Raw genomic sequence first — 16,657 nt, 5'->3', positions numbered from 1 at the left:
TAGTACTGAGCATGTATACCAGTAATGAGTAGTATTGAGCGTGTCTTCCAGGTGCCAGTGATGAGTAGTACTGAGCGTGTGTCCCAGGGGCCAGTAATGAGTAGTACTGAGCGTGTGTCCCAGGTGCCAGTAATGAGTAGTACTGCGCGTGTGTCCCAGGTGCCAGTAATGAGTAGTACTGAGCGTGTGTCCCAGGTGCCAGTAATGAGTAGTACTGAGCGTGTGTCCCAGGTGCCAGTAATGAGTAGTACTGAGCGTGTGTCCCAGGTGCCAGTAATGAGTAGTACTGAGCATGTGTCCTAGGTGCCAGTAATGAGTAGTACTAAGCGTGTGTCCCGGGTGCCAGTAATGAGTAGTACTGAGCGTGTGTCCCGGGTGCCAGTAATGAGTAGTACCGAGTGTGTGTCCCAGGTACTAGTAATGAGTAGTACTGAGCGTGTATCCCAGTAATGAGTAGTACTGAGCGTGTGTCCCAGGTGCCAGTAATGAGTAGTACTGAGTGTGTGTCCCAGGTGCCAGTGATGAGTAGTACTGAGCGTGTGTCCCAGGTGCCAGTAATGAGTAGTACTGAGCGTGTGTCCCAGGTGCCAGTAATGAGTAGTACTGAGCGTGTGTCCCAGGTGCTAGTAATGAGTAGTACTGAGTGTGTGTCCCAGGTGCTAGTAATGAGTAGTACTGAGCGTGTATCCCAGTAATGAGTAGTACTGAGCGTGTGTCCCAGGTGCCAGTGATGAGTAGTACTGAGTGTGTGTCCCAGGTGCCAGTGATGAGTAGTACCGAGTGTGTGTCCCAGGTGCTAGTAATGAGTAGTACTGAGCGTGTATCCCAGTAATGAGTAGTACTGAGCGTGTGTCCCAGGTGCCAGTAATGAGTAGTACTGCGTGTGTGTCCCAGGTGCCAGTGATGAGTAGTACTGAGCGTGTGTCCCAGGTGCTAGTAATGAGTAGTACTGAGCGTGTATCCCAGTAATGAGTAGTACTGAGCGTGTGTCCCAGGTGCCAGTGATGAGTAGTACTGAGCGTGTGTCCCAGGTGCTAGTAATGAGTAGTACTGAGCGTGTGTCCCAGGTGCCAGTAATGAGTAGTACTGAGTGTGTGTCCCAGGTGCCAGTGATGAGTAGTACTGAGCGTGTGTCCCAGGTGCTAGTAATGAGTAGTACTGAGCATGTGTCCCAGGTGCCAGTAATGAGTAGTACTGAGCGTGTGTCCCAGGTGCTAGTAATGAGTAGTACCGAGCGTGTGTCCCAGTAATGAGTAGTACTGAGCGTGTGTCCCAGGTGCCAGTAATGAGTAGTACTGAGCGTGTGTCCCAGGTGCCAGTAATGACTAGTACTGAGCATGTGTCCCAGGTGCCAGTAATGACTAGTACTGAGCGTGTATCCCGGGTGCCAGTAATGAGTAGTACTGAGCATGTATCCCAGTAATGAGTAGTACTGAGCGTGTGTCCCAGGTGCTAGTAATGAGTAGTACTGAGCGTGTGTCCCAGGTGCCAGTAATGAGTAGTACTGAGCGTGTATCCCAGTAATGAGTAGTACTGAGCGTGTGTCCCAGTAATGAGTAGTACCGAGCGTGTGTCCCAGGTGCCAGTAATGAGTAGTACCGAGCGTGTGTCCCAGGTGCCAGTAATGAGTAGTACTAAGCGTGTGTCCCAGGTGCCAGTAATGAGTAGTACTGAGCGTGTGTCCCAGGTGCCAGTAATGAGTAGTACTGAGCATGTATCCCAGTAATGAGTAGTACCGAGCGTGTGTCCCAGTAATGAGTAGTACTGAGCGTATGTCCCAGGTGCCAGTAATGAGTAGTACTGAGCGTGTATCCCAGTAATGAGTAGTACTGAGCGTGTGTCCCAGTAATGAGTAGTACCGAGCGTGTGTCCCAGGTGCCAGTAATGAGTAGTACTGAGTGTGTCTCCCAGGTGCCAGTGATGAGTAGTACTGAGCGTGTGTCCCAGGGGCCAGTAATGAGTAGTACTGAGCGTGTGTCCCGGGTGCCAGTAATGAGTAGTACTGAGCATGTATCCCAGTAATGAGTAGTACTGAGCGTGTCTCCCAGGTGCCAGTGATGAGTAGTACTGAGCGTGTGTCCCAGGGGCCAGTAATGAGTAGTACTGAGCGTGTGTCCCAGGTGCCAGTAATGAGTAGTACTGAGCGTGTGTCCCAGGTGCCATTAATGAGTAGTACTGAGCGTGTGTCCCGGGTGCCAGTAATGAGTAGTACTGAGCGTGTGTCCCGGGTGCCAGTAATGAGTAGTACCGAGCGTGTGTCCCGGGTGCGAGTAATGAGTAGTACCGAGTGTGTGTCCCAGGTGCTAGTAATGAGTAGTACTGAGCGTGTATCCCAGTAATGAGTAGTACTGAGCGTGTGTCCCAGGTGCCAGTAATGAGTAGTACTGAGTGTGTGTCCCAGGTGCCAGTGATGAGTAGTACTGAGCGTGTGTCCCAGGTGCTAGTAATGAGTAGTACTGAGCGTGTGTCCCAGGTGCCAGTAATGAGTAGTACTGAGCGTGTGTCCCAGGTGCTAGTAATGAGTAGTACTGAGTGTGTGTCCCAGGTGCTAGTAATGAGTAGTACTGAGCGTGTATCCCAGTAATGAGTAGTACTGAGCGTGTGTCCCAGGTGCCAGTGATGAGTAGTACTGAGCGTGTGTCCCAGGTGCCAGTAATGAGTAGTACTGAGCGTGTGTCCCAGGTGCCAGTAATGAGTAGTACTGAGCATGTATCCCAGTAATGAGTAGTACCGAGCGTGTGTCCCAGTAATGAGTAGTACTGAGCGTATGTCCCAGGTGCCAGTAATGAGTAGTACTGAGCGTGTCTCCCAGGTGCCAGTGATGAGTAGTACTGAGCGTGTGTCCCAGGGGCCAGTAATGAGTAGTACTGAGCGTGTGTCCCGGGTGCCAGTAATGAGTAGTACTGAGCATGTATACCAGTAATGAGTAGTATTGAGCGTGTCTTCCAGGTGCCAGTGATGAGTAGTACTGAGCGTGTGTCCCAGGGGCCAGTAATGAGTAGTACTGAGGGTGTGGCCCAGGTGCCAGTAATGAGTAGTACTGAGCGTGTGTCCCAGGTGCCAGTAATGAGTAGTACTGAGCGTGTGTCCCAGGTGCCAGTAATGAGTAGTACTGAGCGTGTGTCCCGGGTGCCAGTAATGAGTAGTACTGAGCGTGTGTCCCGGGTGCCAGTAATGAGTAGTGCCGAGTGTGTGTCCCAGGTGCTAGTAATGAGTAGTACTGAGCGTGTATCCCAGTAATGAGTAGTACTGAGCGTGTGTCCCAGGTGCCAGTAATGAGTAGTACTGAGTGTGTGTCCCCGGTGCCAGTGATGAGTAGTACTGAGCGTGTGTCCCAGGTGCCAGTAATGAGTAGTACTGAGCGTGTGTCCCGGGTGCCAGTAATGAGTAGTACTGAGCGTGTGTCCCAGGTGCCAGTAATGAGTAGTACTGAGCGTGTGTCCCAGGTGCTAGTAATGAGTAGTACTGAGTGTGTGTCCCAGGTGCTAGTAATGAGTAGTACTGAGCGTGTATCCCAGTAATGAGTAGTACTGAGCGTGTGTCCCAGGTGCCAGTGATGAGTAGTACTGAGTGTGTGTCCCAGGTGCCAGTGATGAGTAGTACCGAGTGTGTGTCCCAGGTGCTAGTAATGAGTAGTACTGAGCGTGTATCCCAGTAATGAGTAGTACTGAGCGTGTGTCCCAGGTGCCAGTAATGAGTAGTACTGAGTGTGTGTCCCAGGTGCCAGTGATGAGTAGTACTGAGCGTGTGTCCCAGGTGCTAGTAATGAATAGTACTGAGCGTGTGTCCCAGGTGCCAGTAATGAGTAGTACTGAGCGGGTGTCCCAGGTGCTAGTAATGAGTAGTACTGAGTGTGTGTCCCAGGTGCTAGTAATGAGTAGTACTGAGCGTGTATCCCAGTAATGAGTAGTACTGAGCGTGTGTCCCAGGTGCCAGTGATGAGTAGTACTGAGTGTGTGTCCCAGGTGCCAGTGATGAGTAGTACCGAGTGTGTGTCCCAGGTGCTAGTAATGAGTAGTACTGAGCGTGTATTCCAGTAATGAGTAGTACTGAGCGTGTGTCCTAGGTGCCAGTAATGAGTAGTACTGAGTGTGTGTCCCAGGTGCCAGTGATGAGTAGTACTGAGCGTGTGTCCCAGGTACTAGTAATGAGTAGTACTGAGCGTGTATCCCAGTAATGAGTAGTACTGAGCGTGTGTCCCAGGTGTCGGTAATGAGTAGTACTGAGTGTGTGTCCCAGGTGCCAGTGATGAGTAGTACTGAGCGTGTGTCCCAGGTGCTAGTAATGAATAGTACTGAGCGTGTGTCCCAGGTGCCAGTAATGAGTAGTACTGAGCGTGTGTCCCAGGTGCTAGTAATGAATAGTACTGAGCGTGTGTCCCAGGTGCCAGTAATGAGTAGTACTGAGCGTGTGTCCCAGGTGCCAGTAATGAGTAGTACTGAGCGTGTATCCCAGTAATGAGTAGTACTGAGCGTGTGTCCCAGGTGCCAATAATGAGTAGTACTGAGCGGGTGTCCCAGGTGCTAGTAATGAGTAGTACTGAGTGTGTGTCCCAGGTGCTAGTAATGAGTAGTACTGAGCGTGTATCCCAGTAATGAGTAGTACTGAGCGTGTGTCCCAGGTGCCAGTGATGAGTAGTACTGAGTGTGTGTCCCAGGTGCCAGTGATGAGTAGTACCGAGTGTGTGTCCCAGGTGCTAGTAATGAGTAGTACTGAGCGTGTATTCCAGTAATGAGTAGTACTGAGCGTGTGTCCTAGGTGCCAGTAATGAGTAGTACTGAGCGTGTGTCCCAGGTGCCAGTGATGAGTAGTACTGAGTGTGTGTCCCAGGTGCTAGTAATGAGTAGTACTGAGCGTGTGTCCCAGGTGCCAGTAATGAGTAGTACTGAGTGTGTGTCCCAGGTGCCAGTGATGAGTAGTACTGAGCGTGTGTCCCAGGTGCTAGTAATGAGTAGTACTGAGCATGTGTCCCAGGTGCCAGTAATGAGTAGTACTGAGCGTGTGTCCCAGGTGCTAGTAATGAGTAGTACCGAGCGTGTGTCCCAGTAATGAGTAGTACTGAGCGTGTGTCCCAGGTGCCAGTAATGAGTAGTACTGAGCGTGTGTCCCCAGGTGCCAGTAATGACTAGTACTGAGCATGTGTCCCAGGTGCCAGTAATGACTAGTACTGAGCGTGTATCCCGGGTGCCAGTAATGAGTAGTACTGAGCATGTATCCCAGTAATGAGTAGTACTGAGCGTGTGTCCCAGGTGCTAGTAATGAGTAGTACTGAGCGTGTGTCCCAGGTGCCAGTAATGAGTAGTACTGAGCGTGTATCCCAGTAATGAGTAGTACTGAGCGTGTGTCCCAGTAATGAGTAGTACCGAGCGTGTGTCCCAGGTGCCAGTAATGAGTAGTACTAAGCGTGTGTCCCAGGTGCCAGTAATGAGTAGTACTGAGCGTGTGTCCCAGTAATGAGTAGTACCGAGCGTGTGTCCCAGTAATGAGTAGTACTGAGCGTATGTCCCAGGTGCCAGTAATGAGTAGTACTGAGCGTGTATCCCAGTAATGAGTAGTACTGAGCGTGTGTCCCAGTAATGAGTAGTACCGAGCGTGTGTCCCAGGTGCCAGTAATGAGTAGTACTGAGTTTGTTTTCCAGGTGCCAGTGATGAGTAGTACTGAGCGTGTGTCCCAGGGGCCAGTAATGAGTAGTACTGAGCGTGTGTCCCGGGTGCCAGTAATGAGTAGTACTGAGCATGTATCCCAGTAATGAGTAGTACTGAGCGTGTCTCCCAGGTGCCAGTGATGAGTAGTACTGAGCGTGTGTCCCAGGGGCCAGTAATGAGTAGTACTGAGCGTGTGTCCCAGGTGCCAGCAATGAGTAGTACTGAGCGTGTGTCCCAGGTGCCAGTAATGAGTAGTACTGAGCGTGTGTCCCAGGTGCCAGTAATGAGTAGTACTGAGCGTGTGTCCCAGGTGCCAGTAATGAGTAGTACTGAGCATGTATCCCAGTAATGAGTAGTACCGAGAGTGTGTCCCAGTAATGAGTAGTACTGAGCGTGTGTCCCAGGTGCCAGTAATGAGTAGTACTGAGCGTGTGTCCCAGGTGCCAGTAATGAGTAGTACCGAGCGTGTGTCCCGGGTGCCAGTGATGTGTAGTACTGAGCGTGTCTCCCAGGTGCCAGTGATGAGTAGTACTGAGCATGTGTCCCAGGTGCTAGTAATGAGTAGTACTGAGCGTGTGTCCCGGGTGCCAGTAATGAGTAGTACTGAGCGTGTGTCCCAGGTGCCAGTAATGAGTAGTACTGAGCGTGTGTCCCAGGTGCCAGTAATGAGTAGTACTGAGCGTGTGTCCCAGGTGCCAGTAATGAGTAGTACTGAGCATGTATCCCAGTAATGAGTAGTACCGAGCGTGTGTCCCAGTAATGAGTAGTACTGAGCGTGTGTCCCAGGTGCCAGTAATGAGTAGTACTGAGCGTGTGTCCCAGGTGCCAGTAATGAGTAGTACCGAGCGTGTGTCCGGGTGCCAGTGATGTGTAGTACTGAGCGTGTCTCCCAGGTGCCAGTGATGAGTAGTACTGAGCATGTGTCCCAGGTGCCAGTAATGAGTAGTACCGAGCGTGTGTCCCAGGTGCCAGTAATGAGTAGTACTGAGCGTGTGTCCCAGGTGCCAGTAATGACTAGTACTGAGCATGTGTCCCAGGTGCCAGTAATGACTAGTACTGAGCGTGTATCCCGGCTGCCAGTAATGAGTAGTACTGAGCATGTATCCCAGTAATGAGTAGTACTGAGCGTGTGTCCCAGGTGCTAGTAATGAGTAGTACTGAGCGTGTGTCCCAGGTGCCAGTAATGAGTAGTACTGAGCGTGTATCCCAGTAATGAGTAGTACTGAGCGTGTGTCCCAGTAATGAGTAGTACCGAGCGTGTGTCCCAGGTGCCAGTAATGAGTAGTACCGAGCGTGTGTCCCAGGTGCCAGTAATGAGTAGTACTAAGCGTGTGTCCCAGGTGCCAGTAATGAGTAGTACTGAGCGTGTGTCCCAGGTGCCAGTAATGAGTAGTACTGAGCATGTATCCCAGTAATGAGTAGTACCGAGCGTGTGTCCCAGTAATGAGTAGTACTGAGCGTATGTCCCAGGTGCCAGTAATGAGTAGTACTGAGCGTGTATCCCAGTAATGAGTAGTACTGAGCGTGTGTCCCAGTAATGAGTAGTACCGAGCGTGTGTCCCAGGTGCCAGTAATGAGTAGTACTGAGTGTGTCTCCCAGGTGCCAGTGATGAGTAGTACTGAGCGTGTGTCCCAGGGGCCAGTAATGAGTAGTACTGAGCGTGTGTCCCGGGTGCCAGTAATGAGTAGTACTGAGCATGTATCCCAGTAATGAGTAGTACTGAGCGTGTCTCCCAGGTGCCAGTGATGAGTAGTACTGAGCGTGTGTCCCAGGGGCCAGTAATGAGTAGTACTGAGCGTGTGTCCCAGGTGCCAGTAATGAGTAGTACTGCGCGTGTGTCCCAGGTGCCAGTAATGAGTAGTACTGAGCGTGTGTCCCAGGTGCCAGTGATGAGTAGTACTGAGCGTGTGTCCCAGGTGCCAGTAATGAGTAGTACTGAGCGTGTGTCCCAGGTGCCAGTAATGAGTAGTACTGAGCATGTGTCCCAGGTGCCAGTAATGAGTAGTACTGAGCGTGTGTCCCGGGTGCCAGTAATGAGTAGTACTGAGCGTGTGTCCCGGGTGCCAGTAATGAGTAGTACCAAGCGTGTGTCCCAGGTGCGAGTAATGAGTAGTACCGAGTGTGTGTCCCAGGTGCTAGTAATGAGTAGTACTGAGCGTGTATCTTAGTAATGAGTAGTACTGAGCGTGTGTCCCTTGTGCCAGTAATGAGTAGTACTGAGCGTGTGTCCCAGGTGCTAGTAATGAGTAGTACTGAGCGTGTGTCCAGGTGCCAGTAATGAGTAGTACTGAGCGTGTGTCCCAGGTGCTAGTAATGAGTAGTACTGAGTGTGTGTCCCAGGTGCTAGTAATGAGTAGTACTGAGCGTGTATCCCAGTAATGAGTAGTACTGAGCGTGTGTCCCAGGTGCCAGTGATGAGTAGTACTGAGTGTGTGTCCCAGGTGCCAGTGATGAGTAGTACCGAGTGTGTGTCCCAGGTGATAGTAATGAGTAGTACTGAGCGTGTATCCTAGTAATGAGTAGTACTGAGCGTGTGTCCCAGGTGCCAGTAATGAGTAGTACTGAGTGTGTGTCCCAGGTGCCAGTGATGAGTAGTACTGAGCGTGTGTCTCCGGTGCTAGTAATGAGTAGTACTGAGCGTGTGTCCCAGGTGCTAGTAATGAGTAGTACTGAGCGTGTATCCCAGTAATGAGTAGTACTGAGTGTGTGTCCCAGGTGCTAGTAATGAGTAGTACTGAGCATGTGTCCCAGGTGCCAGTAATGAGTAGTACTGAGCGTGTGTCCCAGGTGCTAGTAATGAGTAGTACTGAGCGTGTGTCCCGGGTGCCAGTAATGAGTAGTACTGAGCGTGTGTCCCAGGTGCCAGTAATGAGTAGTACTGAGTGTGTGTCCCAGGTGCCAGTAATGAGTAGTACTGAGCGTGTGTCCCAGGTGCCAGTGATGAGTAGTACTGAGCGTGTGTCCCAGGTGCCAGTAATGAGTAGTACTGAGTGTGTGTCCCAGGTGCCAGTAATGAGTAGTACTGAGCATGTATCCCAGTAATGAGTAGTACTGAGCGTGTCTCCCAGGTGCCAGTAATAAGTAGTACTGAGCGTGTGTCCCAGGTGCCAGTAATGAGTAGTACTGAGCGTGTGTCCCAGGTGCCAGTAATGAGTAGTACTGAGCATGTGTCCCAGGTGCCAGTAATGAGTAGTACTGAGCGTGTGTCCCAGGTGCCAGTGATAAGTAGTACAGAGCGTGTATCCCAGGAATGAGTAGTACCGAGCGTGTGTCCCAGGTGCCAGTAATGAGTAGTACCGAGCGTGTGTCCCAGGTGCCAGTGATGAGTAGTACTGAGCGTGTGTACCAGGTGCCAGTGATGAGTAGTACTGAGCGTGTGTCCCAGGTGCCAGTAATGAGTAGTACTGAGCATGTGTCCCAGGTGCCAGTAATGAGTAGTACTGAGCGTGTATCCCAGTAATGAGTAGTACTGAGCGTGTGTCCCAGGTGCCAGTAATGAGTAGTACTGAGCGTGTGTCCCAGGTGCCAGTAATGAGTAGTACTGAGCATGTGTCCCAGGTGCCAGTAATGAGTAGTACTGAGCGTGTGTCCCAGGTGCCAGTGATAAGTAGTACAGAGCGTGTATTCCAGGAATGAGTAGTACCGAGCGTGTGTCCCAGGTGCCAGTAATGAGTAGTACCGAGCGTGTGTCCCAGGTGCCAGTGATGAGTAGTACTGAGCGTGTGTACCAGGTGCCAGTGATGAGTAGTACTGAGCGTGTGTCCCAGGTGCCAGTAATGAGTAGTACTGAGCGTGTATCCCAGTAATGAGTAGTACTGAGCATGTGTCCCAGGTGCCAGTAATGAGTAGTACTGAGCATGTATCCCAGTAATGAGTAGTACCGAGCGTGTGTCCCAGGTGCCAGTAATGAGTAGTACTGAGCGTGTATCCCAGTAATGAGTAGTACTGAGCGTGTGTCCCAGGTGCCAGTAATGAGTAGTACTGAGCGTGTGTCACTGGAGTGTCCTCCAGTTGGGCACTGGAGGAGGGGTATTAGGGTTGAGCACTGGAGGGGGGTATTGGAGTTGGGCACTGGAGGGGGGGTATTGGAGTTGGGCACTGGAGGGGGGTATTGGAGTTGGGCACTGGAGGAGGGGTATTAGGGTTGAGCACTGGAGGGGGGTATTGGAGTTGGGCACTGGAGGGGGTATTGGAGTTGGGCACTGGAGGGGGGTATTGGAGTTGGGCACTGGAGGAGGGGTATTAGGGTTGGGCACTGGAGGAGGGGTATTAGGGTTGAGCACTGGAGGGGGGTATTGGAGTTGGGCACTGGAGGGGGTATTGGAGTTGGGCACTGGAGGGGGGTATTGGAGTTGGGCACTGGAGGAGGGGTATTAGGGTTGGGCACTGGAGGAGGGGTATTAGGGTTGAGCACTGGAGGGGAGTATTGGAGTTGGGCACTGGAGGGGGGGTATTGGAGTTGGGTATTGGAGTTGGGCACTGGAGGAGGGGTATTAGGGTTGGGCACTGGAGGGGGGTATTGGAGTTGGGCACTGGAGGGGGGTATTGGAGTTGGGCACTGGAGGGGGGTATGGAGTTGGGCACTGGAGGGGGGTATTAGGGTTGGGCACTGGAGGGGGTTATTGGAGTTGGGCACTGGAGGGGGTTATTGGAGTTGGGCACTGGAGGAGGGGTATTAGGGTTGGGCACTGGAGGGGGGTATTGGAGTTGGGCACTGGAGGGGGGTATTGGAGTTGGGCACTGGAGGGGGGTATTGGAGTTGGGTACTGGAGGAGGGGTATTAGGGTTGGGCACTGGAGGGGGGTATTGGAGTTGGGCACTGGAGGGGGGTATTGGAGTTGGGCACTGGAGGGGGGTATGGAGTTGGGCACTGGAGGGGGGTATTAGGGTTGGGCACTGGAGGGGGTTATTGGAGTTGGGCACTGGAGGGGGTTATTGGAGTTGGGCACTGGAGGAGGGGTATTAGGGTTGAGCACTGGAGGGGGGTATTGGAGTTGGGCAGAACCCTGTACTGCACCCCAATAGAGCCTCAGTGCCCCCTTACCCATGTCTGTACCAATACTTCCTACTACAAGTCTCAGCATGCCGGGATAAGCACATACAGGAATCCTGGGGCGTGGCAGTAGAGGGAAATACGTGACGTGCTCTCCTGTCTCTCTCACTGCCGCCATTTTCCCGTAGTCAGCGGGCTATACCGCTGTAAGGAAATGGCGGCTGGGGCTGGGAGCAGTAAGATGGCGGAGGTGCTGAGGAGTGAGGGAAGCGGCCATCTTAGTCCTCCCGTGTTAAAGAGCCGCCGGTCTCCGGTGTAATGTTCCCAGGACACCGAAGCCGTCGCCGCCATGTTACAGGAGCTGAGAGATCTCGGGACCCCGGACTCCTAATACTCACAGGTACTCCCCCCCCCCCCTCTCATACTCACATGTACTCCCCCCCTCATACTCACAGGTACTCCCCCCCCCCCTCATACTCACAGGTTCTCCCCCCCTCATACTTACAGGTACTCCCCCCCCCCCTCATACTCACAGGTACTCCCCCCCCTCATACTCACAGGTACTCCCCCCTCATACTCACAGGTACTCCCCCCCCCCCTCTCATACTCACATGTACTCCCCCCCTCATACTCACAGGTACTCCCCCCCCCCTCATACTCACAGGTACTCCCCCCCCCTCATACTCACAGGTACTCCCCCCCCCTCATACTCACAGGTACTCCCCCCCCCCTCATACTCACAGGTACTCCCCCCCCCCTCATACTCACAGGTACTCCCCCCCCCCCCCCTCATACTTACAGGTACTCCCCCCCCCCCCTCATACTCACAGGTACTCCCCCCCCCTCATACTTACAGGTACTCCCCCCCCCCTCATACTCACAGGTACTCCCCCCCCCCCCTCATACTCACAGGTTCTCCCCCCCCCTCATACTTACAGGTACTCCCCCCCCCCCTCATACTCACAGGTACTCCCCCCCCCCCCCCTCATACTCACATGTACTCCCCCCCCATACTCCCAGGTACTCCCCCCCCCCATACTCCCAGGTACTCCCCCCCCCATACTCCCAGGTACTCCCCCCCCCCCCCCTCATACTCCCAGGTACTCTCCCCCCCCCATACTCCCAGGTACTCCCCCCCTCATACTTACAGGTACTCCCCCCTCATACTTACAGGTACTCCCCCCCCTCATACTCACAGGTACTCCCCCCCTCATACTTACAGGTACTCCCCCCCTCATACTTAGAGGTACTCCCCCCCCCTCATACTCACAGGTACTCCCCCCCCTCTCATACTCACAGGTACTCCCCCCTCAAATTCACAGGTACTCCCCCCCCCCATACTCACAGTTACTCCCCCCCCCCCCTCATACTCACAGGTACTCCCCCCCTCATACTCACAGGTACTCCCCCCCTCATACTCACAGGTACTCCCCCCCCCCTCATACTCACAGGTACTCCCCCCCCCCCTCATACTCACAGGTTCTCCCCCCCCTCATACTTACAGGTACTCCCCCCCCCTCATACTCACATGTACTCCCCCCCCCATACTCCCAGGTACTCCCCCCCCCCCCCATACTCCCAGGTACTCCCCCCCCCCCATACTCCCAGGTACTCCCCCCCCCCCCCCTCATACTCACAGGTACTCCCCCCCCCTCATACTCACAGGTTCTCCCCCCCCCTCATACTTACAGGTACTCCCCCCCCCTCATACTCACAGGTACTCCCCCCCTCATACTCACAGGTACTCCCCCCCCCCCCCCCATACTCACAGGTACTCCCCCCCTCATACTTACAGGTACTCCCCCCCTCATACTTACAGGTACTCCCCCCCCCCCTCATACTCACAGGTACTCCCCCCCCCCCCCTCTCATACTCACAGGTACTCCCCCCTCATACTCACAGGTACTCCCCCCCCCCTCTCATACTCACAGGTACCCTCCCCCCATACTCACAGGTACTCCCCCCCCCCTCTCATACTCACATGTACCCAGGGGAGCCGAGAGAGGGGGGGAGCAGGTACTAATTACCCGGGCCCAGGCTTGCTGAAGGGGCCCCGCAGGGGCCCTGGTTCGACCCCTCCCTTCCCCCTCCGTCCCTCCCGGGTATCAACAGTAGCACACACTTCTACAGCATGTGCTGTTCTGACAGCAGGCTCAGCATGAGTGTCTCACTGACAGCGTGAGAGGTCATGCTGAGCCTGCTGTCAGCACAGCACATGCTATAGGTGTGTGCTGCGTCTGAGATTACAGTTTTTAGAGTTTTCTTTGGTACTCTTTACCTAGAACGCCGCCCATCGCGGGTACATTTATGTGTGGCCGCGACGCGACCGACGCGATGCCCGCGATTTCCCATTGAAACCCATGTTAAACATGGAAATCGTGTCGGTCGCGTCGCGGCCGGCCATAAATGTACCCGCGATGCCCGCGACGCTCACGATTTCCCATAGGAATCAATGTTAAAAGGCGCGATGGACCCGATTTTACTGTTAAATGGCTCGATCCACCCGATTTGGCCATAGGAATCAATGTTAAATGGGCCACAGAGCCCATTAACCCTTAAATGTCCCCCCAAATTTTTAACGCCACCCCACGATCCACGCCCAACCCGAAGCGTGGCGAGCGCAGCGAGCCCGCGAGGGGCGGCGGTACGCGTCCTCCGACCTTTTCACGCCCTACTAGGGCGTGGTGTGAGAATATAATAGTGTGGCGAGCGCAGCGAGCCACCGAGCCCGAAGCGTGGCGAGCCCCGCGAGGGGACGCGGATACCTTCACAGTTATGCGCGTCCCCTCGCGGGCTTCACAGGTGTCCGTGGCGACGCGGACACCTGTGAAGCCCGCGAGGGGACGCGTCTACCTGTGAAGGTATCCGCGTCCCCTCGCGGGGCTCGCTGCGCTCGCCACGCTTCGGGCTCGGTGGTTTGCTGCGCTCGCCACACTATTATATTCTCACACCACGCCCTAGTGGATAGTAGGGCATGAAAAGGTCGGAGGACGCGTACCGCCGCCCCTCGCGTGCTCGCTGCGCTCGCCACGCTTCGGGTTGGCGTGGATCGTGGGGTGGCGTTAAAAATTTGGGGGGACATTTAAGGGTTAATTTGGCCTATTTGGCCCCAAATTGGGTCCATTGAGGCATTTAACAGTAAAATCGCGGTCAATCTGCCGTTTTAACATTGTTCCCTATGGGAAAATCGCGGGCATCGCGGCCATCCCGATTTACCCGCGATGCTCGCGATGACCGCGATCACCGCGATTTTTACCCCCGACGCCCGCGATTTCAATCGCGGGCGCCGTTCTAGGTAAAGAGTACCTTTTCTTTTACCCACCTCTAAACATTTTGGGGGTGTGGCCTAAGTGTGGGAGGTGCCCACACCACACACACACTTAGGCCACCCCCCCTTACCCATGTCTGTACCAATACTTCCTACTACAAGTCTCAGCATGCCGGGATAAGCACATACAGGAATCCTGGGGCGTGGCAGTAGAGGGAAATACGTGACGTGCTCTCCTGTCTCTCTCACTGCCGCCATTTTCCCGTAGTCAGCGGGCTATACCGCTGTAAGGAAATGGCGGCTGGGGCTGGGAGCAGTAACATGGCGGAGGTGCTGAGGAGTGAGGGAAGCGGCCATCTTAGTCCTCCCGTGTTAAAGAGCCGCCGGTCTCCGGTGTAATGTTCCCAGGACACCGAAGCCGTCGCCGCCATGTTACAGGAGCTGAGAGATCTCGGGACCCCCGGACTCCTAATACTCACAGGTACTCCCCCCCTCTCATACTCACATGTACCCCCCCCTCATACTCACAGGTACTCCCCCCCCCCCTCATACTCACAGGTACTCCCCCCCCCCCCCCTCATACTCACAGGTTCTCCCCCCCTCATACTTACAGGTACTCCCCCCCCCCCTCATACTCACAGGTACTCCCCCCCCTCATACTCACAGGTACTCCCCCCCCCCCCTCATACTTACAGGTACTCCCCCCCCTCATACTTACAGGTACTCCCCCCCTCATACTTAGAGGTACTCCCCCCCCCCCTCATACTCACAGGTACTCCCCCCCCCTCTCATACTCATGGGTACTCCCCCCCCCCATACTCACGGGTACCCCCCCCTCATACTCACGGGTACTCCCCCCCCCCCCTCATACTCACGGGTACTCCCCCCCCCCCCTCATACTCACAGGTACTCCCCCCCCCCCTCATACTCACAGGTACTCCCCCCTCTCATACTCACAGGTACTCCTCCCCCCTCATACTCACAGGTACTCCCCCCCCCCCCCTCATACTCACAGGTACTCCCCCCCCCCCCCTCATACTCACAGGTACTCCCCCCCCCCCTCATACTCACAGGTACTCCCCCCCCCCCCCTATACTCACAGAGTCCCTTGTGGGCATCTGTAATCCCCCCCCCCATATGCACCCGAGTCGTAGTATTTAGTAAGATGGAGTATTACTGCTGCCGGCCAGTCAGTGGGCACTGAGCTCTAGCTTGGTCCTGCACCAACCGATTATCTGTCACCTGTCTCCGCAGATTCTGCCCTCCATAGTGGTCGGGAAATACTCCTCAGCTTTCTGCTTGCCGCACTGCGCAGGTGAGTGTGGGGTGGGAGAACGGATGGGCGCAGGGCACATGCAGGGGACAGTGGTGACGGGAGGGAATCGGTACATCTGTCAGAATTAACTTAGGTCTACAGTCATTAGGTCGACCCCATTAGGTCGACTGGCAGGAAGGTCGACCTGATTTAAGGTCGACATGGGCCAAGGTCGACATGACTTAAGGTCGAATTTGCATAAAGGTCGACATGAGAAAGGTCGACTGGTCATAAGGTCGACATGGGGTTTTCACTGGTTTTTTTATCCGAATGACGACACAGTCGACATGGACAAAGTTGGCAATGAGAATCGGACCCTCGCATCGCTCGCTTCGCTCGAAATACCGCCTGTCGGCACATGTCAGCTCAAAAAACAGTGAAAAACCCCATGTCGACCTTATGACCAGTCGACCTTCCTCATGTCGACCTTTATGCAAATTCGACCTTAAGTCATGTCGACCTTGGCCCATGTCAACCTTAAGTCAGGTCGACCTTCCTGCCAGTCGACCTAATGGGGTCGACCTAATGACTGTAGACCTAAGTTCATTCTAATAGATGACCGCTTCCCGACGGGAGGAGGAGGGATGTGCTGCAGGGACGGGTGATGGGAGGAGGAGGGATGCGCTGTTGGGACAGGGGTAACGGGAGGAGGAGGGATGCGCTGCTGGGACAGGGGTGATGGGAGGAGGAGGGGATGCGCTGCAGGGACAGGGTGACGGTAGGGGGAAGTTGTACTAGGCATGCAGGAAGTTACCATACTGAGATCTCCGTCTTGCAGGGCAGAGAGTGTCCACGTCTTTGGCTATGAGTGGTCACAGAAGGATCTCCTCGCTGGGTTCCCATGTCAGCATTTCTCCAGGTGAGAGAAGCAGAGTGCAGGTGGTATGTAGGAGGTACTAGGCAGCTGTCCCACACCGTCACATACAGAACTGGGCGGTGGTACTAGGTGGCTGTCCCACACCGTCACATACAGAACTGGGAGGTGGCACTAGGCGGCGGTCCCACACCGTCACATACAGAACTGGGAGGTGGCACTAGGCAGCTGTCCCACACCGTCACATACAGAACTGGGCGGTGGTACTAGGTGGCTGTCCCACACCGTCACATACAGAACTGGGAGGTGGTACTAGGCGGCTGTCCCACACCGTCACCTACAGAACTGGGAGGTGGCACTAGGCGGCTGTCCCACACCGTCACCTACAGAACTGGGAGGTGGTACTAGGCAGCTGTCCCACACCGTCACATACAGAACTGGGAGGTGGCACTAGGCGGCTGTCCCACACCGTCACATACAGAACTGGGAGGTGGCACTAGACGGCTGTCCCACACCGTCACATACAGAACTGGGAGGTTGTACTAGGCGGCTGTCCCACACCGTCACATACAGAACTGGGAGGTGGCACTAGACGGCTGTCCCACACCGTCACATACAGA

The 16,657-nt window shown here is 54.4% G+C and overlaps 1 protein-coding gene across 1 annotated transcript in view; it reads left to right on the top strand.

The window, feature by feature from the left end:
- The first annotated feature begins 14,204 nt into the window (after nt 1-14,204).
- The window catches only part of ELP5 (elongator acetyltransferase complex subunit 5), a 66,607-nt gene continuing 64,154 nt past the window's right edge, over nt 14,205-16,657 (top strand). The window contains exons 1-3 of the mRNA XM_083185905.1: nt 14,205-14,389; nt 15,163-15,223; nt 16,002-16,082. Of these exons, the coding sequence (XP_083042031.1) occupies nt 14,338-14,389; nt 15,163-15,223; nt 16,002-16,082 (194 nt within the window). The 5' untranslated portion in view covers nt 14,205-14,337. The remainder of the gene's footprint in view (nt 14,390-15,162; nt 15,224-16,001; nt 16,083-16,657) is intronic.

This window comes from Crinia signifera, chromosome 4 (assembly GCF_055691185.1).
Source record: "Crinia signifera chromosome 4, ASM5569118v1, whole genome shotgun sequence".
NCBI classification, from domain to species: Eukaryota; Metazoa; Chordata; class Amphibia; order Anura; family Myobatrachidae; genus Crinia; species Crinia signifera.
Note: the sequence above shows the minus strand (reverse complement) of the source record. Positions and strands in the feature narration are given on the sequence as shown.